General features: G+C 43.8%; 6 protein-coding genes across 7 annotated transcripts; all 6 read right to left on the bottom strand.

Moving 5' to 3' along the window:
- Nucleotides 1–792: 792 nt before the first annotated feature.
- LOC129583030 (uncharacterized) lies at nucleotides 793–5,668 on the bottom strand. The gene is made up of 13 exons (XM_055474720.1): nucleotides 4,192–5,668; nucleotides 3,857–4,073; nucleotides 3,565–3,803; nucleotides 3,198–3,455; nucleotides 2,939–3,133; nucleotides 2,448–2,784; nucleotides 2,289–2,371; nucleotides 1,994–2,209; nucleotides 1,788–1,930; nucleotides 1,592–1,723; nucleotides 1,318–1,526; nucleotides 1,128–1,253; nucleotides 793–1,032 (listed from the first exon to the last, which is right to left on the bottom strand). The coding sequence occupies exons 1-13, from the start codon at nucleotides 5,476–5,478 to the stop codon at nucleotides 854–856; spliced, it is 3,621 nt and encodes a 1,206-aa protein (XP_055330695.1). The 5' UTR covers nucleotides 5,479–5,668; the 3' UTR covers nucleotides 793–853.
- Nucleotides 5,669–6,224: 556 nt separating this feature from the next.
- LOC129582994 (uncharacterized) lies at nucleotides 6,225–12,637 on the bottom strand. 2 transcript variants are annotated; one of them, XR_008689698.1, is made up of 15 exons: nucleotides 11,114–12,637; nucleotides 10,793–11,024; nucleotides 10,481–10,728; nucleotides 10,165–10,410; nucleotides 9,901–10,086; nucleotides 9,406–9,742; nucleotides 9,249–9,331; nucleotides 8,971–9,186; nucleotides 8,768–8,910; nucleotides 8,569–8,700; nucleotides 8,293–8,501; nucleotides 8,066–8,221; nucleotides 7,892–7,994; nucleotides 7,007–7,524; nucleotides 6,225–6,787 (listed from the first exon to the last, which is right to left on the bottom strand). XR_008689698.1 is itself a non-coding variant. In XM_055474640.1 (14 exons), the coding sequence occupies exons 1-14, from the start codon at nucleotides 12,395–12,397 to the stop codon at nucleotides 7,317–7,319; spliced, it is 3,783 nt and encodes a 1,260-aa protein (XP_055330615.1). In that variant the 5' UTR covers nucleotides 12,398–12,637; the 3' UTR covers nucleotides 6,225–7,316. The 2 variants fall into 2 exon arrangements, 1 of the variants encoding a protein (XP_055330615.1); XM_055474640.1 differs by having other exon boundaries at nucleotides 6,225–7,524.
- A 757-nt stretch (nucleotides 12,638–13,394) lies between these two features.
- On the bottom strand, nucleotides 13,395–15,571 carry LOC129583111 (uncharacterized). Its single transcript, XM_055474826.1, has 4 exons — nucleotides 15,207–15,571; nucleotides 15,023–15,148; nucleotides 13,955–14,060; nucleotides 13,395–13,708 (listed from the first exon to the last, which is right to left on the bottom strand). Exons 1-4 carry the CDS (start codon nucleotides 15,557–15,559, stop codon nucleotides 13,478–13,480), a joined length of 816 nt encoding a protein of 271 aa, XP_055330801.1. The 5' UTR covers nucleotides 15,560–15,571; the 3' UTR covers nucleotides 13,395–13,477.
- Nucleotides 15,572–16,400: 829 nt separating this feature from the next.
- Nucleotides 16,401–19,565, bottom strand: LOC129582947 (uncharacterized). Its single transcript, XM_055474579.1, has 4 exons — nucleotides 19,414–19,565; nucleotides 17,393–18,026; nucleotides 16,585–16,755; nucleotides 16,401–16,500 (listed from the first exon to the last, which is right to left on the bottom strand). The coding sequence occupies exons 1-4, from the start codon at nucleotides 19,563–19,565 to the stop codon at nucleotides 16,459–16,461; spliced, it is 999 nt and encodes a 332-aa protein (XP_055330554.1). The 3' UTR covers nucleotides 16,401–16,458.
- Nucleotides 19,566–20,999: 1,434 nt separating this feature from the next.
- On the bottom strand, nucleotides 21,000–23,125 carry LOC129583110 (uncharacterized). Its single transcript, XM_055474825.1, has 5 exons — nucleotides 22,481–23,125; nucleotides 21,660–22,284; nucleotides 21,368–21,529; nucleotides 21,170–21,253; nucleotides 21,000–21,110 (listed from the first exon to the last, which is right to left on the bottom strand). Exons 1-4 carry the CDS (start codon nucleotides 22,702–22,704, stop codon nucleotides 21,209–21,211), a joined length of 1,056 nt encoding a protein of 351 aa, XP_055330800.1. The 5' UTR covers nucleotides 22,705–23,125; the 3' UTR covers nucleotides 21,000–21,110; nucleotides 21,170–21,208.
- A 566-nt stretch (nucleotides 23,126–23,691) lies between these two features.
- On the bottom strand, nucleotides 23,692–25,297 carry LOC129583108 (uncharacterized). Its single transcript, XM_055474823.1, has 4 exons — nucleotides 25,191–25,297; nucleotides 24,289–24,867; nucleotides 23,977–24,138; nucleotides 23,692–23,904 (listed from the first exon to the last, which is right to left on the bottom strand). Exons 2-4 carry the CDS (start codon nucleotides 24,706–24,708, stop codon nucleotides 23,860–23,862), a joined length of 627 nt encoding a protein of 208 aa, XP_055330798.1. The 5' UTR covers nucleotides 24,709–24,867; nucleotides 25,191–25,297; the 3' UTR covers nucleotides 23,692–23,859.
- Nucleotides 25,298–26,286: the final 989 nt, after the last annotated feature.

Raw genomic sequence — 26,286 nt, 5'->3', positions numbered from 1 at the left:
TCGTTGAATCTTTTAAAATATTTGTTAAGCATTGCTTGAATAATTCAAATGTGTTTATACAAAACAGATAAAATTATTCTAAAACTTTTTAAAATTATTATAAGCACTGCATAAGCTACATACGATTTCTGTAAAAGAAGCATATTGAAGTCGTTGATTATCCTTTTCGTACATCAAAACTCTTTTACAAACCAACCCGGATACGTTGATTAGACTCAACACATTGAACTGCACCAGAAAGGTGCAAAATCCCGATGGCGACCTCGGGAAACCGGAGACCTCGAACCTGGGTACTTCGGTTAGACTCGCCACATTAAATTTGGCCAGAAAAGCGCAAAATCCCGGTGGCTACCTCGGAGAACCGGAGACCTCGAACCTGGGTACTTCGGTTAGACTCGCCACATTAAACTTGGCCAGAAAAGCGCAAAATCCCGGTGGCGACCTCGGAGAACCCGAGACCTCGAACCCGGGTACTTCGGTTAGACTCGCCACATTAAACTGTACCAGAAAAGTGCAAAATCCCGGTGGCGACCTCGGGGACCCAGCGACCTCGAACCCGGGTTCTTGGGTTCCTCAATGTCATTCGACTCAGCGTGTCGAGTTGTGTAGGTTAGCACCAAAAACTTAGTGGCGAACCCAGGAACCCGGGTTCGAGGTCTCCGTGTCACAGGAAACTCAAATCTCATCTATAATAACGCAAGCTCGCTTCGCTCGCTTGCTTGATTACTTTTGCCGCCTAATTAACTGCTGAGTAGAGATCTTCTTGATGTTCTTCAGATCATGTGTATTTATGAACACATTATCAAACATCGTAGAACAGATTTGACGGTATGGGTCGCAATAGATTTCGCGTTTATGGTAAAAAAATTTTCTGCTTAAACGATATTGGCTCCCGACACTGCGGACAAACATCTAGAGATTGTGCGCACTGGAAACACGTGACATGTCCACAGGGAATAAAGACGCAATCCCATGCCGCATCGCAGCATATATTGCAGGTGCCATTGCCTGTATCACGATCCGATTGTCTCCCTAGAGAAAATATTATCTCTTGATTCGGGAACGGGCTGTACGCAGTCAGATTAACGGCTACTAACAAAGTCTCTGAAATTCGGCATACGACCTACGTTGGCTATGGGCGAAAGCGAAGGCATCCGGCGCTTTTCTTTCCAGATAAGTTAGAGCTCGTTCGCGTAGAGGTCCGTCGGGGAACGCATAAAAGTACTCCACGATAATTGGCCACGCAACAATGTCTACACAAAAATGAATTCGCAGTTGATCGAGGTATTTCATCACCTAATAAAAACTGCTTGTCACCTTCCGCATATTCAGGCAGCGTTTGCAGCAGGTGTTCGCCAAAACTGATCGAGCTCGATGGAAACCGAGCTATTACTCTGATGGCGTTTACTAAAAGGTTCCTTTCAATGCAGTTGTGAATAATGGCACGCCAAAAGTCACTTGGTACCGGAACCGATTGAGAGACCACCGTGCTGATCACGTCTTCCAAGAAGACATCAGAAAGATGCCTGCAAAGGTTACTTAATCTTATTTGCGATGCGGGAAGTATCCATGTTTGAAAATTAGTATTTACTTTGAGAATTGTGCAAAATAACATCGTCCATTTTCGGAATTAACGAGACTGACAGTTACACGCGTGGAAAAGTCGGGATCCATTTCCTGGATAGCTTGGACTTTTTGCAGCCACTCGAATAACGTTGGCCATCTGCCACAAAACAACTCTTTTAATTTTTAAAACGTTTTATATTAAACGGATTTTTCATTGGTACCTTTCCATGCTGAGCAGCAATTCTGCAATGTGCACATTCAGATCTTCATTAGTCCGCGGTATGATTTGTTGCAGCAGTTGAAATTCACGGTCCACAGTTGCGCCAATCAGAGCACGTAGAAGGAGGACGATATGGTCACTTTGCTACAAATCCGCAACTTCAGGCTACGTGATTAATATGAACATGGCTTATAGCCATGACCTTACATTTATTAGGGAAATAAGATGATCATCTGCATTCTGCTTTAGAAGAGCTTGAACAAGGCTCTCATACAGGAGATCTCGAGACTGGCATTCCACAAACAACGCATGATCAGCTGGTAAATTATCCAGGAATTGGAGCTCAATGAGTTTCGGGTTTATTGTGCACATTTTCTGGAGGATTTTATGCATAAGATCCATCAGGTTAAAGGAGTTTGCCAGCTAAAAGAAGATGTCAGGATTGTTGTTTTTGAAATTGCGGCCGTATTAATTGTCCTTTTGATAACGATGTTGGGCTAACCGTAAAGCATCTCTGCAGCATCTTATCCACAGAAATCACCCGAATGTCGCTGGCGCAAAATAAGGAGATCACGATCTGCACACCTATCATAAATTCAACAACTATTTCATTTTGCGTTTAGAAACTATCATACTGTAATACGTATTTATCGGAAAATACCAGAAGCGCATTTGAATTTAGCTAACATATCCAGTAACGCTTCACAATCAACGTGCCGCATCAGCGACGGTTGAAGCACTCTTTCCCAATCGACAATTTTGTGGTAGTATTGCAGCAGCACTTGCAGAACTTCCATACAGGACTTTGGGACAATATCCATGGCTGTCGACAGCAAGTGAAAATCCTGGGCATCCACCACATCCGGCAGCGCCTGTAGGAGCAAGCTGGAGGTAATGGTCAGCTGGAAGGCCACGCTGGTTTTCAGTGCGGTATACGAATCGTCTATTTCCAGTGCCGATTGACAAAGGTCTGCAGCCGCGATGCGCAAAGCGTAAATCTGTGATAGGTTCAAAAGAAATGCTCAAAGGATCTCTGGATGCGTTGCTGGCAAGAGAAAACATGCCAAATTTCTTGTAAGACCGATCGGTTATGGGAACCAGTCGTTAATTATTGTTTTTCGCTGATAAAGCGTTCAAAGCCGAAATCAGAACCTGTTTATTGGTATCCGCAATTAACAACGTTTGATGAACTCCGTTGCCTCCCCGGTCGGAGATTCCGCTGTTAAGGTATCGCTCCAAGACGCCGTTACTGACTCGGGATGTGTGAAGAAGTCTGCCGTTTGATGCGGTAAAAAGTAAGACCGAGCGACGCGTTAGCACAATGAGTAAACCGCACAAGGAAAGACTCTACAACCATACATGTTGGAACATTATTCCTAATGCGGTTAAATTGGTTTTCTTTCCTGCCTACATGTAATGCAAGGGGCTCATCCTCGCCTTCTAACGTAATCACTTCCACCCACACCGTCCGATCCTGAACATCACCGGCCGCCAACAAGGCATACCGGGTAATTATATAATATTCGCTGGCTACACCTGTCTTGTTGATGGTTATTAGATCAGATTCCACCGTGTTGTCAACTAGCGCAGATAACAAAATGTCTTCTGCAATCGGTGCATCGGCTAACAACTTAATTTTTTCCAGCACGTCACGAATCATTCCACTGACCTGAAAAAATCGCGTAGAATATCTTAAAGCTTAATAAGACATGATAGAAAGGTTACGGAAAACGGAATGAAAGAAAGAAAGCAAGCTTAAGGCATAGTGGAAAGCTTACGTTGCTGGCGTTTTTCTTGCAAGCTGTGGCGTACTGCCACACTGGAGACCTTTGAGAAATCGGATACGGCATCAGTACATCACAGTCTTCTTTGATGTCCAGGAAGATTATGTGGCTGTCGAGTGCGTATGCTAAACAATCGTCGGAAATCCATTGGAACCACTTCGCAAACTGACCTTTCCGGACAATACCATTCGGCAGATCGCTGAACTTACCACCGATGCGAATCCCATTACTATCTACGTACAAAAAACATTACTAAGGTGTCGGTCATGGGAAAACAATTACTCACCGGCGATAAGAAGCATATTCGTGGGAAGATTCGGCAAACACTGTTCAACACCGTCGCTTTCCGAAAAATGTTCGGTCCACACTTTCCTCGCTTCCAGAGACTTGTTCACAGCGTAAACGTCGCAAATAATGCACAGCCCGCTTACGCAGATAAAATTCGGTGTCAAAAACTGCAAACTGGAAATATGTCCGGCTTGGTGGGGACTAACCTGTTGGAACTAATCAAAACAAAAAATAACCTTTCTAACATTTTCTTGTGAATAATAGTTATGACATAGGTATCCGTATGTGTATATAGGTATACTGAAGTATAGGTATGTGTAGCAAGAATAATACCGAGCATATGGGTTCGAATGTGGTAATACTTTTTCCCATTGGAATCTTCGCTGATTCCACTAAATCTGACTCTGTCTTAACCGAGAAACTCCAGTTCGGAGTGGTATTGTAAGATTCGTCAATTGCAACGGGAACGATGTAATCCACTTCTTCAGCCCCAAAAGGCTGTGTAGACAAACCGATTTCTGGTTGGTCAACACACTGGCACAATCTCTCGAAATACTCTTCTTCGCAGTGGTGGGCTGAATCAAACGCTCTGGAGACCTTCCGATTGATCAGGAACTGTGCAAGGGATCTCGGAGAAAACATGACCTTTTTGGTGGTTATGCTATAATCCAGGAGGATAGCGTTAAGATACTCCAACTGCTTAACGTACGCTTTGCGCCAGTGATACCGGATTTCGTGCCGCTCAATTTGCAAATTGAAGTCTTTCGCACTCTTATTTGAGGAGTAGTTTCTTGTAGTCTGCTTATTAATATGCATCCGATAACTTGTTTCTTCCGTATATAAAAACTTCATCACGATTTGTACGCAATGCCATCGTACACGTTCGATAAGGCACTGCTGATTTTGCAGATTTCCCAGTTTCTCCAAACACCATTTTAATACAACCTTTAAGAAATCCACAATCCCGATTGGCACTACGTTCTTATACACAATAGTAGAATGTTTTCCATTAAATCGCATAACCGAAATTTCGATTGATGTGGAATCTAGATGCACGATGACGAGATCAGTCTTCAGATCAATAATTTTCTGCATAATCGGCGGCAACGTTGGTGCTAACGGAATAACCCGAACGCTACGAAAGTGTCCCATCTTCGCCGCACTGACAAACACTTTATCCACGCTCGGATTCGGATACGACGACAGCGCCACATACAATGTGGTGATCTTCATCCGCGTTTGTGCGTTCGCTAAGTGTTTAATTTCCGTTAACATATCGCGTACGACACGCACCACATCGCTGGTTCCTGTGGTGAATTTCCATCCAGCCAGGTGCAATCCGGATTTGATGGTGTCGCACTCTTGAACATACTTTCCTAAAAATATCTTGGGAAACATTAAACATCCTTTGGGATTGTCGATGTACTTGTTCAGCGCATCCGTGCCGAATGTCACCCAGATATTGGGAGGTTGGTTCGCTACGCTCTTGTTATCATAATGAATAAACGCTGGGATGTCGGCGGATCCGCTGCTGTCCGTGATTCTGCGCGGTCCGCTGCTGGAAATAACCGCAGCTTTAATGAAGAATGCACCGAATTCCACGCATAAAACTGGATCCATTATTACATCGCAATTAATGATACCAACTTCTTATTAGTTCAGCCAGTTTCAACATGAAAATTAAGCGGCTGAATTTGATTATTGATCAGGCAGGGAAAAAATTTGGTTCTCTGCAGTCACAAGTAGTAATAATGAGAGGACTAAATTCGTTACGGGCATGCAATCAGTGTAACCGAGTCGTTGATCCTGTGCTTTGCAGAACTGATATTACGCAGGCTTGTAGTGTGATTCATATTTCATATCGCATTAGTAGTCCAGTTTTATTAACACGTTGCAATAATTTCTGAGATTGTCGCCCTTGTACAGTGCCTGCCTAGCCCACATCTGTTTTTAAACAGTACCGATAAGAAAAATGTCAGATTGTGATTATAAAGAGCAGGAAGGTTGTGGCAGTGCAGCGCACAAAGCGCTCTTTGTGTGCATTTTATCTTATCCATTCTAGCGATGCTAGTATGATTGATGTACAGGCGTACAATTGTACAGCTACCGGTATATCCAAGGGAAAACCGTACGTACAGATACAGTAAAAGTTTATGTGCTTGATTTTAAACTAGCTGTCAATTTTAATTGATTGACTTTAAACTATTTAAAGTATGGATAGTTATTCGGGACATAACGCCAGGAATGATAGTGCGGACCACCAACACTGTTCTGTGTACTGCGTCGCATTGTTTTTTAACCAGTGTAGACAAGATAACCAACGGAAAATATACTGGCCTACTAATTGTTGATTAAACGTTGCAAAACAATATTATAATTACACCGAAATAAAAACAGGGGGAATGCAGATAATTTAAAAAATGAGAGAAGAGTATCCCGGGAGGAATCATCATACATACATATCATGTTACTCTGTAATGAATTAGAACTCGTAGCTGTAAAGATCTTGTAAATCTTGATGCAAAAATAATCATGTGGTAAGAGATCCCTGGAGTATGTTGTTAGGAATCTTTGCACATATCCGTAATATCTCCAAGTCATTCCTCGTAACCGCAGATGCGATCGAGGATACGCAGTGGATTTGTCGCGCAATCCGAAAGACTCGCCTGCTAGTTGAGTAGAGCGCTCATTGACTCGTATCTTGTGAGTTTCGGCTGGAACATTATGGGGTACTGGGCAATTACTGGGCCCTTCTTTTGCGCTCCATTTAGGCCATTTCCCGAAGCCGGTATCACTCAACGGTCCTAAGACCCACAAGGGATGATCGTTCCCAGGAACTTTCCCGTATCAGAATAAGTCGCTCAGCTGGATTGAATCCCTCGGATATGAGCTGTTCACTTTAAGGAGCTTGACTAACACCGATAGTGGCCTAGAGAAGAAGTCACAAAAAGATAAACAACAGTAAACAATAATGCCCAAATAGGGGACGACCTGACAGCGGGAAACGAGCGCATACGAGTTACGCATTCATCCGAAAAGGTTTTTTTTTTGTAGACCTATCCTTCGGGGTAAGATCGGTGTGACTTTGCAATATTTGTTAAAGCATCGCTCACAAAAAACCTTCAAATGAGAAACTTGACCCAGTTACCACATTTGGGTCGCGCCCGTGGTCTGACTCCGGTTCCGCCGCGGTTGCCGATGCCGGCGGCCCGCCCCAAGAACCCAGTACGCCGTTTGCCAACGGTTCCGGTGGATTTGGTAAAGCAGAGCAACTCAACCAGTCAGCGAGCGGCCAGTATGCGGAGTAGTGTAACACGATATCCGAGTCAAATAAACTGGATCAACAGCGACTCACACCCGATAGCGTCACCGGCGCTGGTTCGCAAAGGTTCGGATACAGCCATTTCCTGGCCGAAGATGCTGGCCCGCCGGGAGCGTTCACCGGCAGGGCGACGACCTCAACGGCACTGGTGGCACCGGCGCCACACCGCACCGGTCCGACGGGGGTTCGTCCGTGGTTCCAATTGGCGCCGCCAAGTGCGGGTGCTCCACAACTGCCGGATCAGAGTGGGGGTCGCAGTGGTAATGAAAGTACCCGGATGCCGGGTGAAGAGGCGACACCGGTGAACGAGTCGAAGGAGTCGAGACAACGTTGCAGTCCGGTTACTAAACAACCGCCGAACAATATACATATGGTGGAGCTAAACTATGTTTTTCTTTGAATTTCTCAATTTTGTACAGCTTATGCTCTCCCCAACCCGTGATGTTAAAAGTGCGATCCGCCCACGACCATTTTATATAGCAAGCGGAAATTAACTTAGTTAGTAAGTACTTTGCAGCCTAATTTATTACTAGTGATGTTCTTGATGTTCTTCAGATCATGTTTACGTATTCAGGAACAAATTATCAAATATCGTAGTACAAAATTGACGGTATGGGTCGCAATAGATTTGCAGTTTATGGTAAAAAAATTTTATGCTTGGACGTTATTGGCTGTCGGCACTGCGGACAAACATTCAGAGATTGTGCGCACTGTAAACACGTGACATGTCCACAGGGAATAAAGGCGCAATCGCAGGCGGCGTCGAAGCAAATATTGCAGATGCCTTTTCCTGTATCACGATCCGATTGTCTCCCTGCAGGAAAATTCATCTTAATTCTGAAAACCTATTAATAGGAGTTTTATCTAAATATGCAGTAAGCTTACAGAGCCTTTGAAAATCAGCATACGATCCACGTTTGCTGTGGGCGAAAGCTAAGGCATCCGGCGCTTTTCTTTCCAAATACATTAGGGCACGTTTGCGGAGGGGTCCGTGGGGAAACGCGTCAAAGTATTCCACGATAATCGGCCACGGAATGCTTTCTACACAAAAATTAATCCCAAATATCAATTCCGGTGCGTTGCGCATGCGCCTAATAAAGACCTCGGGTCACCTTCGGAATACTCCGGCAACTTTTGCAGTAGTTGCTCGGCAAAGCTGGTAGCTGCCGCTGGAAACCGGTTTATTACGCTGACGACCTTTTCCAAAAGGTTTCGGTCAAGGCAGTTTTGAATTATGGCACGCCAAAGGTCACTTGGCACTGGCACTGTTTGGCAGATCACTGCGCCGATCACTTCTTCCAAGGAGAAATCAGGAAAATGCCTGCAATAGGCATTCCTTACAATTATGCAAGAAAAACGCATACAGTTTTGAAATACGGAAGGATTACTTCGAGAATTGTGCGAAGTAGAATCGTCCATTTTCAGAATTCACGAGGCTAACAGCCACTGGCGTATGGAAGTCGGGATCGATTGTTTGGTTCACTTGAATTTTGTGCAGCCACTCGATCAACATTGCCCATCTGACAAAAATATGTAGCCAAAATCAAAATGTTGAAGAAATGTTTGACACTTTGATCGGGTACATACCTTTCCGTGCTAAGCAGTAATTCCGCAATGTACATATTCAGCTTCTCATTCGTCCGCGGCGTGATTTGTCGCAGCAGTTCTAATTCACGGTCCACCGCTGCGCCAAGCAGCGCACGAAGGAGGATGACGACATAGTCACTTTGCTAAAAATCCGTAAATTTGCTTTTTGCGAACAACAATATCCAGGCTAAGCGTGACCTTACATTTATCACGGAAATAAGATGATCGTCTTCGTTGTGCTCTAGCAAAGCTTGAACCAGGCTGCCATACAGGACCTCTCGAGATTGGCACTCCACAAACAACGCATGATCAGCTGGCAAATTATCCAGAAATCGGAGATCAATGAGTTTAGGGTTGATCGTGCACATTTTCTGGACGATTTTATACATAATTTCAGCCAGGTTAAATGAACCAGCCAACTACAAATTGATTTTCCTTAGAAATTCGGTAATAGTGTTTTTTTATAAGGTTGGTAACAAACCGTTAAGCACCTCTGCAGCATCTCATCCAGAGACTTCGCATGAATGTCGCTGGCGCAAAGAAACGAAATCACGATTTTAACACCTATAAATATTTAGTAACGAATTTTTTAATGTTTTCAAAACCTGTTGCAGTTGTTTTTATCGAAATTTAATTACCGGCAGCGCATTTAAATTCAGCCAGCGTATCCAATAGCGCAGCACAATCAACGTGCCGCATCAGTGGCGGTTGGAGAACTCGTTCCCAGTCCACAATTTTGGGGTAGTATTGTAGCAGCGCTTGAATGACATCCATACTGGACTCTGGAACGATGTCCATGGCTGTGGACAGGAGGTTGAAATCTTGCGCATCCGCCACCTCGGGTAGCGCTTGCAGGAGCAGGCTGAAAGAGATGGGTAACCGGAAAGCCATGCTGATTTTCAGTGTGTAATAAGATTCGTCCATTTCCAGTGCGCATTGAGAAAGCTCGTCGACAGCGATGCGCAAAGCGTAAATCTGTGAAGGGTAAAGAACAGGTTGACCTTTAGGCCTCGTGATGTGTGACCATTGGCCAGCTAAGAAATAACAGCTATCGTCCAAAGACGGATCGGTTAAGTGAACCAGCTACTAATTACTGCGGTTCGCTGATAAATTGTTAAAGCAGAAATCAGAACCTGTGCACTGGTATCCGCAATTAACAATGTTTGATGGGCTCCGTTGCCGGAAATTCCGCTCTTTTGGTATCGCTCCAAGACGCTGTTACTGACTCTTGATGTGTGAAGAAGTCTGCCGTTAGATGCAGTAAAGAGAAAGACTGAGCGGCGCGTTATCACAACAAGGAGCTCGTACATGGAAAGGCTCTAAAACGAGTGCAACACGACGCACGTTAAAAAATTATTCACAAAAACAGAAACAACAAGGATTTCTTGCATGCCTACATGTAAAGCAAGGGGTTCGTCCTCGTCTTCTAACGTAAACACATCAACCCACACCGTCCGATCCTGGACATCATCTGCCGTCATCCACGAATATCGGGTGATTATGTATTCGTTGGCTGCAACTGTCTTGTTGATCGTTACCAGATCAGACTCAACTGTGTTGTTCACCAGAGTAGACAATAAAATATCCTCTACATCGGTTACCAGCTCAGTTTTTTTCAGAAGATCCCGAAACATCATAGCAACCTGCAGAATTTGCACAGTTATAGCTACCGATTAAGGAACCGAAGAAAGTTAGACACATTACAAATCTCACATCATTGTCGCTCTTCCTATCAGCTGTTACATATAGCCACAGAAGTGACCTTTGAGAACGAGGATACTGCAGCTGCAACACCGATGCATCGCAGTCTTGGGTGATGTTAAGGAGTGTTATTTCGTCCTCTCGTGCGTACGCTAAATAGCCACCGGCAATCCACTGGAACCATGTAGCAAATTGACCTCTGCGGACAATACAAGTCATTTGCGTGCCGTCCGTACTTTTGATGCAAAATCCATCGCTCTCTGTGCAGTTAACCACTGGTTCATTGAAAAGAATATGGTCAGTCAACGAAAAAGAGTTTCTTACTGGCGAGAAGGTACAAATTCTCGGGAAGATTCGGCAGACAAAGTAGAACACCGTCACTTTCCGTGACAGAAATGGACCATACTTTCTCTAGTTGCAGAGACTCACTCACAGCGTAAACGTCGCAGGCAGTGCACACTCCGCTTTCCGTTGTATTTTGTGCGCAGATAAAATTCGGCGTCAAAAATTGCAGACGGGAAATATGTCCGGTTCGGTTTGGAATCTCTAGTTGTACCTATTTAATCAAAACAAGCAAACTTTTTCACAAGGTTATGTAGCTATGTACGGTAAGTTCGTATTGTATGTGCGTAGTAGTAAGTATACCGAGCATATGTGTTCAAATGTGATAACACTTCTTCCGCTTGGAATCTTCGCTGATTCGAATAAATCTGATTCCGTAATGACCGCGAAAGTCCAATTTGGTGTGAGGTCGTCAGCTTCGTCGACTGCAACGGGAACGATGTATTCCACTTCGTCCTCCCCAAAAGACTTGCTAGGCGAACCAATTTCTGGTGAGCCAACGCATTGGCACAGTTTCTCGAAGTACCATTCACAGTGGTGGACTGTCTCAAATGCTTTGGATACCTTCAGATTAGGCAGAAGCTGTGCAAGGGCCCCCGGATTAAATATGACTTTTTTGGTGGTCATACTGTATTCCAAAAGTATATCACTAAGGTACTCGAAATGTTTAGCATACGCTTTGCGCCACAGATCACGGATTCCCTGTCGCTCAATTCGCAAGCTGAAATCCTTAGCACTTTTGTTCAAAGAGCAGCTTCTTATAAACTGCTTGCCAATATGAAGAAGATAGCTTGTTTCTTCCGTGTATAAAAACGTTTTCACGATTTGTACGCAGTGCCATCGTATGCGTTCAATAAGACTCTGTTCGTTTTGGTGATTTCCCAATTTTTCCAAACACCACTTCAACACAACCCTTAAGAAAGCCACAACTCCGATAGGTATAATGTTTTTGGACACGATAACAGGATGCTTTCCATCGAAACGCACAGCCGAAACTTCGATCGCAGTGGCTTCTAAATGCACGATGACGAGATCAGTCTTCAGGTCAAAAACTTTCTCGATAAGCAGAGGCAAAGTCGCCGCTAATGGAATAACTCGAACGTTGAGAAAATGCGCCATCTCCGCCGCACGGACAAACATTTTATCCACGATCAAATTTGGCTGCGATGACAACATCAAGTACAATGTTGTGATCTTCCTTCGTGTCTGTATTTCCGTCAGGTATTTAATTTCCGTTAACATATCGCGTACAACACGCAGCACATCGCTGGTTCCTGTGGTGAATTTCCATCCGGCAAGATGCAATTCGGATTTGATGGTTTGGCATTCCTGAACATATTTTCCTAAAAATATCTTGGGGAACATTAATCCACCTTTTGGATTGTCCATGTACTTGTTCAACGCATCCGTTCCAAACGTTACCCAAATATTTGGAGGTTGGCTCGCTTCGCTCTTATTCTCATAATGAATAAACGCTGGGATGTCAACCGATCCGCTGCTGTCTGTGATTCTGTGGAATCCACTGCTGGATATAACCGCGGCTTTAATGAAGAATGCACCGAATTCCACGCATAAAACTGGATCCATTATTACACTGCAATCCAGGTAAAGTCAGTTTTTATTAGTTTCGACAGTTTTAGAATTGGACGACCGTATTTGATTATTGATGAGACAGAAAAATCATCAGAAAATTTCAAAATGTGATTTTTTACAGTAGAAGCGTGTGGATTGTGATTGAACTGAGACTTGCAGTTGCGAGCGTGTACGAGTACCGCGTCGTTGAATTGTTGTGTGCTTGCAGTGCCTTGCAGAACCGGTATCATGCATGTTTGTAGTGTGATTCATATTCCACTAATAAATGCAGTTTTATAGCACGTATCTGTGTTAACCATAGTCATTTACGAGATTGCCATACCTGTATGCCCGCTTAGCCTACATCGGTGTTTGATCAGCGGCGATAAGAAAAATGTCAGATTGTGATTGTAAAGAGCAGGAAGGTATGAGAAGCAGCACTGAACAAGACAAAGCGCACTTTGTGTGTATTTATCTTATCTATTCTCGCGATACGAATACCATGTACTATTTGTATAGGCCGTACGTACAATAACAGCTTAAGTGCCTTTAATTTTAAGCTAGCTGTTAATCATCATAATATTTTTGGATGCAAGAATGATTAATGTGGCGGATGCCCTCAAACGTAATTTAAAAGATGATTATTTATTTGCCAGTGAGGTGCTGCTTCTAATTTCTAGATCATCATTCCATCATTCAGTATTGCTTATGAAAAAATCGCATTCGGGTTTACCTAGTAGCTACGAGTACTAAGCTAAGGCGTTGCTTCACTACGCGTCGTACGCGATAGTGCCGATCAGCGACGATCACCAACAAACACCGATCTGTGTTGATGATCTTGGTTTCTTTAACTTGTAAGCAGTGTAGACTGTAGCCCAAAAACGGAATATAAAATGACTGGATAATTGTTGACTAACTATGATGTTAGTGAACTAACATACGTAATTGTAGATACAGTATCTTGTGAATCTTAATGCAGCAAATAGTACAGTATTTATTAAATGATCTCCGTAGTATATATGTGATAAAAGACCTCTGACGTATGTAGTGATCACTCATCGGCTCGTTTCTTGTGGGACTTCAGTGGGGACAATATTATACATCGGTTAGTATGCCCCGTCTTTTACGTTCCACTTCTACCATTTCCCGAATCAGATATCGGTTAGCAGCCCTGATTCCAAACAGGGGCGGCTGTTCCCAATCCCGTTCCCGTACAGAGAGCAGCCGCTCGGCTGGATCGAATCCAGCGGAGATGAGAATATCCTGTTCCTTGCTATTAAGCTTTAAGCAGTTGATTAAAACCGACAGTGGGCCAGAGAAGAAGTCCTGAAAATAAGAAACAGTAACCAACAACGAGCAAATAAAGAGCGATCTGACAACAATAAACGAGTGTATACGAACTACGCATTCACAAGTAAAAACCTTCAAAACTTTCTTCTAAAGAAAGTCTAAAAGCTTTTATCCTGGTAGGTTTTACCTGCCAGCAAACTTCCAGTGCCGGGTAGCAACTGCCCGTTGCAGGCGCCACTGCCACCTTTTACAGCCTGCCGTGATTTATGTTAGTAGAAATACCTCGTTAAGAAGTACTGTGCTGTTTTCCACAGCCAGCCATTCCATAATCCGGTTTTGCACTTCGCGCGGATCCTTCAAGATTCCTGCCAGTTCTTTGCAGAGTTTCCTAACACAAATAGCTTGAGCACAGAATAAAATCGACAGTAAGTATTTTTGCGAGATGTCACGTATGTACGATGACCACCTATTGCAACACTTGATTAGGATATCAAATTAGCAACTGTACGGGAAACGTGTACCTTCAATAATATTACTGAGAGACCGAACAAGCGTTTAGTACCATAAATCGATAGCCGTGCCCGTGCTTCAACGGTGCTTGTGCAACATGGCTAGATGACTAACGTCTACAGCGATGCTTAAATGCAATAAAATTGTAATTAATCTCAGCAGCAAATTTTACATATATTTGAACCATTAAATTAAATTACATAAATACGTCAAGAAATATGTACTTATAAAAGCTGATCTAAAAATGAATAACATCAAAATAGCGCATAGTCGCGCTCAACGGCAGTTATTCACATTTTGCACAAATACTTTCGCACCTTGGAGGTTGTTAGCGTGTCCATGTACATGGCTACCGACCGATGGTAATGATAACTCCTGAATTGTCAATTCAAGGTACCTCTCGTACCTAATGTTATAAGTTTTCCTGTGGACGCAGATGTCAGTCAAGACCTCACCTGAGAGCCGGCAAACTAAGAGAATACTTCATATTTAATTCGTAGTTCTTTACATATTACAATTTTTAAAATACATAGACTACGAAACGTTTGTAGTAGATGGCTTAAGACCTCAAAGTTTGTGAAGTTCTGTATTCTAAAGCCATAGCGGCTTTCGCCTTCCTGAAGGTTAGCAGAATACCTCTTGACAGGTTGGAATTGGCCTCGACTACGTAATTTGAGCAAACATCCCGAAATATGCAGAAAATTCTTTCAAAATTGGGCGTTACTGCTTCCCAAGCCGTTAAGGTAGATGAACGAGGCGAAATTCATAGCGGACTCCCTGACTGTCCCATGTATTTTGAATGCTAAGATATAATCAAAATCAGACAAAACCTGTCCTTACTTTATTTCCGTCCAGGAGGAAAGAGTGCGTAGTGTACCACACAAAAGCCACATTGCAAATTTCGTAGTGGTTGCAACAGCCGTACAGATCAATGCCACACCGTAGCACGACGTCCTGATCCACACCCTACGACAAATTAGATTAAAGACAGTCTATCCAAAAAGCATGCATCACACTGTATTACCGAAATGTCCGTCGGAACAGGACGGGATGTTTGCAATGAGCAATGAAGAATTCACATAAAGGCCAAACGAAAGTGCGGAATCCCCATTCCAGAAATTTCAGTAGGAGATAAGCCATAAGTCCGACAGTAACGGTATCCAGAATTTTAAGGAAGGGTGAGGGATACACAGGGTTCTCCATCTCTCGCAGTCTGTCGGCGGTATCGTTTAAACGTGATATACGGACGGGCAAAAAGGTGCTGGAACAGATTGTCCCTCGTAGATCACTGGCACTATCAATAAATCTAGAGTATTGCTGCCTAAATTTTGACAGCAAGCAGCAACCATACGAGCCAGCAGTACTGCACACCCGCATCACACTGATGGCAGTCCCTTAATACCAGCCATGCGAGTGCACTGCCCGCATTCCCTCGATATGGCGAGAAAGCGATCATTGTTTTCTCACATTTCTCACTTCCGGCTTCGTTTAACCAAGCTAGCTGCTACTGTATCTACTATTGCAGCAAGTACTGGACCAATAGCGTATCCTAGCCCAGAATATTGTGCTTTCGATCAATATTGTTGTAGCAGCAACACATACAAGATAATTCACACAGACCACGCCTTTTGCCGGCATCTTCTGCTTACCTGCTATCTACTGGCTCAAAAACCAGCGCAAACAGTTGCTGAACCTGTTAATAATTATCGCTGTTTCTGCCTCTGCACGTATAGTACGTGTTGGACGTGATCCTGGATATATCGATGTTGACTCGCGGTATTCTGGTCACCTGGTTTGTACATTTGATGTTGATGTGCGTGATTATGAGAGGAAAAGTATAGAGAAGCCATATTCCACTACGAATGCAGTTTTACTAGCACGTATCTGCGTAAACTGTAATTATTTATGAGATTGTCATTCCTGCACAGATACAGTGCCTTGAACTGTCTCCTTAGCATACAACTCTGTGTTTGAACATCGGCGATAAGAAAAATTTCAGGATAGGATTACGAAGAGCAAGGAAGTAGTAACAGTGAACTGCACAAAGCGCGCTTCATCTGCATTAAATTTTATCATTCTTATCCATTCTAGCAAAACGAACAGTAGTACGGCGAACAGCGAAAGTGAACTAGTGAAAGAGTGAAGAAAGTATTCCTTCGAATAAGGATGCCGGTGGCGGTAAGAATGTGGACAGGGTGGCATTGCTGGTCAAAATCGCTGCCGCTGATGAAAAGAGGGAGCTTAAGCAATTCCGAGACAGCTAGGAATCTGCTTCGCTACTGGATAAAGCCGACCACTATGACCAGCGCATGAGTGGCCTAAAATTTAAACACAATTAATTTTAACAGTTGTAATACAGTACGAGCGGTTAAATCTGATTGCATGAGTACTGTAGTACGTACACTCCAGACGAAATGGTCGTCAAACGGCATAGTACCAAACTTCCCAAACTTCAGACCCACTGCGTGCTGTCTCAAACGTCGAATCTGCTTGAATAGCAGGTTTTCTTCGGCATCCGACATCCCGTCTACCTTAGATAACTTGCGTTCTAAAACATCCGCCAGATCGTTGGCCTAAAAGGAGCAGAAGTCGTTACATGGTATGATGATACTACGAAATTTCGGTAGAAGTTATGCAGTTGATGCTCCAACGGAGGCTTTGCCTTTCGCGCACTTTGAAATATCTTTTTATGCTTTTTTATATCAACTGATGTGTAACGTGTACAGTATAAGACATACAGTACATACATTTGAAATGTATGTACACCAATGTGATACTACCAAATTTCGGTAGAAGTTATGCAGTTGATGCTCCAACGGAGGCTTTGCCTTTCGCGCACTTTGAAATATCTTTTTATGCTTTTTTATATCAACTGATGTGTAACGTGTACAGTATAAGACATACAGTACATACATTTGAAATGTATGTACACCAACAAGACAGAGTCTGTATGCACAACATCCAACTGCGAATTACAGTATTTTCGTAAAAACAAGCTTCAATCACAACAATTTCAATTTTTGAAACTTTAAAATGAATTATAAAACGTTTTTGATAAAAAAATTTGCAGCCCGGTTTCTAGAAAATCCTGTGAACCGGGGTTTTGGCTCGGTTTTATTTTCATAATCAAGTGTCGTCCAGAGCAAAGTCTTTTGTGCTAGACAAAGTGTTTGTACCGAACTCAGCGACCCTGTACTACATCAAACCCACCTCACTAACGGCTGCGACGGCATTGGCTAGGACTTTTGTCATCAGGACCTGCGTCAGCACTGGCCATAAATTAGCCGCCGGTTGGTGTAGCCCTTCTTTATGAAGACAGAAGTCACGGACGGCTAATGCACATGCCACATAATCATGAAAGAACACCACACGCAACAGAGATCCGAGCCGACCAGCTTGAAAGACCGCCCGCACATCCTTCAAATGTTCACCATATTCCTTTTCATGTGCCTGCCAGGCCGAGAGGGTGTCACGGCGGTCATCGCTCTCCGGAGGATGGATGAGGAACACTAACCGCCAATTGTAGAAAGTGCACACGGCCAGCATACAGTACAACGTCACAATACCGCGGACCACGGCCAACTGCACATCCGCCAATATACCGGCGTGCAAGGCCCAGTAGTACAGTCTAGGTCCTTTGGCCGACAGCGTGAGGTTGCAGGTTTGCTCACATAACTGCGCTCCGCGCGCCTGCACACCGGCGATAATGGTGAAGAATCCCAGCTCACATTTGTACAGGAGAAAGGGTAATAACATTATCAGCATTATGGCGCCAAATAGAACGCCACCACCCGGAGTATAACTCTGTAGAAACAAGGTCGATTTTCCGGATGCTTTCCTACATCTAGAAAAAGTGGAGCTGGTGTATTAACAGTTAACACTGTTGGTCGCAAGACTCGCAACGTCATGAGCGCAGTCATATTGACAGTACGTAACACTAGTACGTAACACTAGATTTTTTAGGACTGTGAACTGGCAGATAGCCAAGAGAATCTCCCGGCGTGCGTGTGTACCTGTCAAAACCGTCCAGACGGAGGACGCTTCTGCTTATAAGCCGGCACACCCCTCCCCCCCTCGGTTTAAGCAAAAGTCCGCCGTAAATTTTGCCCATCTGAACATTTTTTCACAATTCGATTTCTGAAGCACCCACAATCGAAGTCAAAACAAAATAATTATCAAAATCTTGACGCGGACAGTTATGCCGGACTGTATATCAGAAGCCGGACGGTTTTGTCGGTCTTACCCTTACCGGCAAAAGCTGAAAAGCGTCCGCCGGACGGCGAATCCTTCCGGACCGTTCCGGTTGTGTTTGTGACTCGCCTGAAGTTTTTTAATTATAAGTGAACACGTAATAACTGCGGAATCTGACCCGCCAGTGGCCATTTCGTTGACGGAATTCGTCACTAACTCGACCAAATACAATGTCGATCGCACGAAGCCGAGCTAACGTTTTGCTGAACCACCTAAACTTTCTTAGGATTTTCAGGGTGTCATAGTTTATTTAGTTTTCTTAGGTTCCTTAGGTTCGTAGGTTTCTTAAATTCTTTTAAAAGTTTTTAGATTTGGCAGTTTTTTTAGCTGTCAAGCTCGTGACGGTCGACGTCATGCGATCCACCTTGTGAGATGCATCTTTTGAGTTGTGATGGTCGACGTGTTAGTCGACCTGGTGTGGATGAGCCTTGCAGAATGCTAACAGATCGGGTTTTGTTATAAGGAGAAACGTTCTCACTTAAAAGCAACCGATAATTTCTTGATCAATGGTTTTGTCTAGAAGGTTGGTTATTGTTTGGACGGACACAGCAGAGAGGGGATAACTGGAAACTGTCTAGCTATGTTTGGCGAAGCTTTGTGGTTTCCGCTATAAAGCATGACCTTTAGTTATTCCCAAGATAACTATGCACGATGGTTTGTGACGCTTGTCACTGTATGTGTAATGTATTGACTTTTAATATTTAATAAACACTACAGTAAAAAGCGGGTGAATGCATGAGCGGTTCACCATGGTGTTATCAGTTATGGATATCTGCTATAACATAACTTCACACATTTATCGGAAGCTGCCCATTCTGTTCCTAAATCCTGATGTTATTTTTCGTTTTGGAAGTGCTGCATAAGCAATTCCAGTTGACATGCTTTAAAAGCATCAGACCGAAAGAATCAGTTGGCGGACCAAAAGAACCGAAAGAACAATATTTAGCGGAAACGGAAAACTATTTTTAAGTTGCACTTACGTTCTGCTCTGCAGGTAATGATGAAAAACATTCCTCAAATGGAACGGCATCTTCCACAGGTACTTGCTGACCAAAATGAAGTAGGCCGCAAACGACCCCGATTTTAGCAGAATAGCTACGATTTTCATGTACCTGTCCTTCTGAAGACACATCACTATCTGCGGAAAGGTGTCCAGGATCCAGAGAACCAGTAGCAGCAAAATAATCATCAAACACCACACCACGTTCACTATAAACAGCAGAAGCTTCCATCCCCCGTGGCGAATAGAACACGAGCGAACCAAGCCGAGTAGTCGCAGGACAATCCAGGTAAACGCTACGAAACGTTTGAACCAGGCAGAGAAACGCGCATTCCAAACGTGAGTGGACGGCGAAACCGTAATGGAGGCACCACGGTCAGTTATGTCTTCATCATCCGCCATCCGACGACGACGCAAGTCTACATATACAGGCGGGACTGTCGGGAAGAATGGATCGGTCTCCAGAAAGTCCAGATCATCCATGTCGGGCCGGTCGTACGAAAACATGGGTTATACTGTACGTTCCGAACATTTTCACAAAATGGATTTACGTATATTTACCGGACACCAGAGACACGGTCTTCTCCGCGCAGTGCAACATGACAGAAACTGTTCAAAAATTAATTACGCACGGGATAAGTAGAGTTCTATACAAGCTTGTTGTACGCGAGATTAATAAAAAATTATCAAGTTATCGACACGGAGAATAACCTGTATCTGATGTCCCGATCATGTCGGTACGCGACTTTGTATTGTGAAAATGTCCGGAATGCGGTAAACGTTACAGTATAACAAATTACCGCGGTCGGATTGGTTAATGAAAATATTCGGAAAGGTCAATTCCGGCACCAGAAACAGAAGCTAATCACGCTAGCAATTCGGACGAGTTTTGCTATACCTGCGTACCAAACGCTTAGAGGTTTTCAAAGCGAGTAAAGTCATCAAAAACTAAAGAAATGATTGCACTGGTGAGTATATCATCTGTGATACTTCCCTCTTCAAACTTACAGCGAGGTGTTCCCGGCCGGATACCAGGAAATTTAAAAGAGAAGTGCATTACCTGAGTGGACTACTATTGACAGAGACCGCACTGTACATGCAAAGTGCAAACAAGTGCATAAGTTTTCAATAAAAACAGTCAGCACTGGGACTATACGTGATATATTTCCTTTGCCTAAATAATGAGCTAGTGTCTGCAGGTTTGTGCATCAGGGATGTTCTGTACTGGGAAAGGAAAGGGATGTTCTGTACTTGTAAATGCTGTATTGAAGTAAACGTTGTATGAAATCTTGTGCGCTTTCTGTTCCTCCAAGTATAGCTTGAAGGCGCAGAAAGCGTACGGAAGGTTTTACGAGATACAACTTCCGCCAAAATTTAATACTGTTAAGAACTTGTGCAGTATAACAAATTGTCAGTTATTACATGCAGTGGAGATGTATAATAAGGGATTAAGGGTAATGTTATGGTAGAACACGTTCTCCCCGCTTAGCATGGACAGCGTCCGAACACTGAAGCCGGTCTAATCAAACTTCAAGAAACAGTCTGATTGACGATTATAATGGTGGTATTTATTCAGGAAAAGTAAGTCCAAGCTTAAATGCTTGCGCTAATGGACATTAATTATCAAAAACACTTTTCGTTGTGAAAAATCCTCTGTCACGCTTGTAATGGAAAATTCTGTAACATGCAGATATTATTTAAACGCGGAATTTTAATGAGTTCCAGATTATCGCTACCGGAAGTCCAAAAGCAGTTTTCGAGACTAAATTGTTGTTTCACTTCGCGATAGATCCGACCAGAACCAGCAAAGCAATAATTGCCTGAAATGTAGACATATCTTAACACTATGCAATACATTTTGACCATTAAATATAACAAAATGGCTATTCGCCCGAAACCACAATCTAAAATTTAATTATTGCAGTAATACTTACAATTTTAACGAAATTAGTCCCAACGGATATAGTACCGATCTTCAGACCCACAGAGTGCTCTTGCAAACATCGAATCTGTCTGAACAGCCGGAGTTCTTCGGTCTCCGAAATCCCCTTTACCTTGGACAACACCGTGCCTAATACATCCGTCAGATGATTGCCCTAGAAGCAAGAGGCAGTCTTTTCGGGAAAATGCAACATCAAAGTACGTGTAAGCACCAATTTTCAAGAGTCAGAGAAAGAAATTTACAACAACTATAAGAGCAACCGGCTAGAGATACTTCGGACCTACCTCATCGCTGACGGCAGCGACGGAATTTGCTAAGACGGCGGTCATCAGGATTTGCGAGAGTACTGCCGTTATATTGGTCCATGGCTGGTGCAACCCGTCTTCGTGATAATACAGCTCTCCAAGAACCAATGCACATGCAACGTAATCATGGACGAACAATATGCGCAACAGTAAGCCGAGGCTTTTTTGCCGTTTTAAGGTGAACACACTCCAAACTCCACAAACGTATTGCACATATTCTTTCTCATGTGCCTGCCATGCGGAGAGAGTAGCGCGGTAACCATCGAGCCCCGAATCATGGATCGTCCTGTGCCAGTTGCAGACCGTGCACACGGCCAGCAGACAATACGTAGTTATAACGCAGCGGACCACAGCCAGCTGTACGTCAACAATCACACCGGCGTGCAAACCCCAGTAGTGAAATTCTTCAACTCGCGTCGAATTTTTGTCAAAGGTCTGCGCCCATAACTGCAATCTTTGCGTGCTGACACCGGCAACATTGGTAAACAGCCCTAATCCACTTTTGTGCAGCAGAAAGAAGAATGATGCTATGATGCTGAGAACAGCGCCGCAGTCCGGATTCGTACGCTCCTCGAAAGTGTCGCATAATTTCCGGGATGTCTTCCTAGACCCAAAGAAATTGCTAACTGCATTGCAGTGATCAAGCCAAATACCAATATTACGAATACGAATGCCAATATTTTTTTTATAAAACCATGCGCTTCGAATATTGGAACTTCGAAGTATGTAGTACTTCAGCCCGCACTTTACTCTGTCTCCACTTGCGAGCTGATAGCGTGTACTCTCTGCCTGATACTCACGCTTTACTCTGCAGGTAGTGACTGTAAACAGTCTTCAGATGGTGCGGCATATCCCACATGCTCCCACTGACATAAACAGAGAAGAAGACGAACGAGATCGATTTCAGCAAAATGACCGCGGCTTTCATGAAGTTTTTCTGCCTTCGACATAACTCCATTTGCGTGCTGGCGTCAACGATGGTAGCAGCCAGCAACAACCAAGTGATCATAAGAAACCATGCCATGTTGATGATAAAAAGCAGAATTTTCCATGCCGCATAGCGGGTACGGCCACGATCGGACCAAGCCGAGCAGCCGTAGGACAACCCACGTGAAAGCTACCAAGCGTTCGAACCATAAACCGTTGCGCGCGCCTGATGCGTGGGTGGATTGCGAAGCCGAAATGGACGCATCATGATCCGTACTGCCTTCATTCGGCTTTGGCGGCGCAGATCTATATCATCTGTCGGGAAGAGTGGATCGGCCTCTACATCATCCATCACACGACCGTGCGAAATCCGCCTATGTTCCAGCAGGTTTTTAGGTTGATAAAAACTTTCCAAAGGTCAAAAGGGGCGCACCGATAGAGGAATTAGCAGCGCTAGCACCAAGAATGAGTATTTATTATGTCTGCCTACCAAACATTAACGTTGTTCTTGCCAGCGAGTAAAAATCGATGACAGACTTACAACATTGGTGTGCTGCTGCGTGAGTGCCTCTATGATGTCGCTATCATGAACCCTTTAGCAAAGTTCTACCGGCCGGTCGATGAAGGAAAATTCGAGAAAACCGTATTATTTTGAGGGGACTACTGTTGACACTGCCCAAACACAGTTTACACAAGTACGGAACAGGTGTTTGCAAGAAATCAACACTTGAGACGATCCGTCAAAGAACAGTTCAACACCTTTAGGGAATTTGGGATTATCTATTGCCAATCAATTTTTCTCGGGTAAGTACCATGCCGACATCGGCAGATTTTGATATATTATCCAATTACAAACGTCATGAGCGCAGACAGGTGCGCTACCGCTTGTGCGGCATACAGATACTGTAAGAATTAATCCGGAATACCTTACTTTATAATGTTGTTATTGGTTTTTAATTGCTGATCCGCGTGCAAGAATATCTGAACCTCGCTAACACATAGAGTGGAGGTACTTCACCCGCATCGTAAAGATATGTTCCGCCTGCTTTCTAAACGCACGGGTCATGATGACCTTGTAAGCAAAAAAACGCTTCTAGCGTAAATTTCTTGTATAATGTTTATAGAAAATAACACCACTTATTCGGAAAAAGCAATGCGAGCCTCAATGAGGTTACGCAGGCAGGCTGCTGTCCCAAGTTGTCGCTGTCGGCGGTCCAAGAAACAGCTTCCGAGTTCCGAGGCGCCTGAGATTTCACTTCACGATAAAGCCGGACAGAAACACCAAAGCAATCTCTGCCTGCAATTTATGGTCAAACATTTAGAATAATATTTTTTGATGGTCAAGTTTAATTACACCAGCAGTACGTACAGTCCAGACGAAGTGGTTGTCAACGGGCATAGTACCAAATTTCCAGCCCACTGAATGCTCTTTCAAATGCCGAATCTGTTTGAGTATCCGGTTCTCTTCGGCATCCGATATTCCGTCCACCTTAGTCAGTGCCTTGTCTAAGACATCCGTCAGATGGTTTCCCTGAAAAATAGCGGCAGCTTTTCGTGTTAATGCACGAATACAGTAGCGGTGTTTAACCGATATTGAAAGCGTTCACAGATCTAACTACAAATTATTACCGGTATTTAAACAACAGTAAAGCATTCCAAAACCATAGAAATGCAGACCCACCTCATCGCTAACGGCGGCGACGGCATTTGCTAAGACGATTGTCATCAGAATTTGCGAGAGCGCCGCCATGGCATTGATCCATGGTTGATATAGCCCAAGTTTGTGGTAATGCAGTTCACCGAGGACCAGTGCGCATGCGACATAATCATGGGCGAATAATAAGCGCAATAGGAAGTTCATATCCTGGCAGAACCACCCGACCTGATGGAAGTGTTCAGTATACTCCGGTTCATGCGTTTGCCACGATGCATTATCGCCCTGTGCCAGTTGTAAAACGTGCAAACGGCCAGCATGCAGTACGTAGTCAGAACGCCGCGAACCAGTGCCAGCTGCATATCGGCAATTACACCGGCATATATTCCCCAGTAGTACAGTGTTTCTCCTTTCGCTGACAGCTTGTTGTGGAAGTTCTGCGCCCATAATTGCGTTCCTTGCTGGTGCACTCCAGCAACATCCGTGAATAATCCCAGCTCACATTTGTGCAGGAGAAAATTGATGGCTGCTAGGACACTGACAATAACGGCGCCCTCCGGATTTGTTCGTCGAGGGGAGGCAAAAGAAAGATCACGGGAGATTTTCCTATACCCAGAAAAATTCGATATTGTATCAGCGTCTTAAAAGTTACCCTGTTTTGTATTGACAGTTCATTGTTACATTAGCTCGTTCATGTATTTTAATTTCTTTTATATTTTTGTCACTCACACTGTACTCGTAGGTACGTGCAAAAACCGGTTAACCTATTGAAGTACTTACACAACATCCGTGGATTTTTACAAAAAGCGTAAAATGAAATAACAAAATTAAATAACTAGCCACCGGCTTATCAAAAACGTGTATTTTGTGGTGACTAATATATAAGAAAATTCAAAGTATCTCATCACCAATAGCAAACTGGCACTTACGATTTGCTCTGCAGATAGTGGTTGTAAACGTGCTTCAAATACTGTGGCATATCCCACAAGTGCCAACTGACACAGATAAAAAGGGCGACAAACGAGCCGGATTTTAGTAGAATAGCTGCGACTTTCATGTATTTCTTCTCTCGTCGACAAGTCTGCATTTGCGGAGCGGTGTCCACCATCGTAACACTTAGCAGCAGTACCACCAGTACCAGAAACCACAGTATGTTCAGTATTAACAGTAAAACTTTCCATCCTTTGTGGCGGGTAGAAAAGGAACGGACCAAGCCGAGCATACGTAGCACCGTCCACGTAAACGCTACTACACGTTTGAACCAGGCAGTGTAGCGCGCATTTGTAGCAGGAGTGGCTGCCGATGCTGAAGCAGACTCATCAAGGTTAATTTTTTCTCCATCCGGCAATCCGCGACGCATTACGGCAAATCCAAATGTAAGACTCGGGAGAAGTGGATCACCTTCCAAATCCACCATCGTTCGGAGCGTGTACGGTGCGTACTGTATAATTATATCGTCCGAGTTTGCTTAGCTGATCAAACTTTCGGAAAAGGTCAACATCGACACCGGAAGCAGTAACCGATAGCGTTAACGGATTTTGTTGTATCTGCTTAACAAACGTTTACTCGTTTTCAAAACGAGAAAAATCAATTTCGCACGTGTTAGAAATTAAAATTCAAGCTGCCTTGATGGGTTGCTGTGTGTGTTACAGGCGTACAGGCTTTAACTGCCATACGTGGCACTTCCCTAGCAAACCATTCAGCTAACTGCGCGCGACGATGCAAATTAATTTGAGTACTGACAGAGCCCACACTGTTTCACACAAGTATACGACGCTGACGATAGCTGTCTGCAAGAAATTAACGTCGCTTAAAACGATCCAGCCGCCGTCATGAAAAGCGGTTCAGCACTTTCGAGATTATCGATTACACATCACTTGTCTTTACCTAACAGCTGTGCCGATGCCTGCAAATTTATGACAATGTGCTGACACTGACAGTCACACGAATAGTGTTTGTGAACAAAAAGAGTTTATCCAGATGATTTTATTTTATAACACAGTTTGTTATTAGCTTTTCCTCTTA

Source organism: Paramacrobiotus metropolitanus, unplaced genomic scaffold, assembly GCF_019649055.1.
Source record: "Paramacrobiotus metropolitanus isolate TYO unplaced genomic scaffold, Prichtersi_v1.0 Parri_scaffold0000009, whole genome shotgun sequence".
In the NCBI taxonomy this organism is placed as follows: Eukaryota; Metazoa; Tardigrada; class Eutardigrada; order Parachela; family Macrobiotidae; genus Paramacrobiotus; species Paramacrobiotus metropolitanus.
The sequence above is the reverse complement of the archived record's forward strand: the minus strand, read 5'-3'. Positions and strand labels throughout refer to the sequence as shown.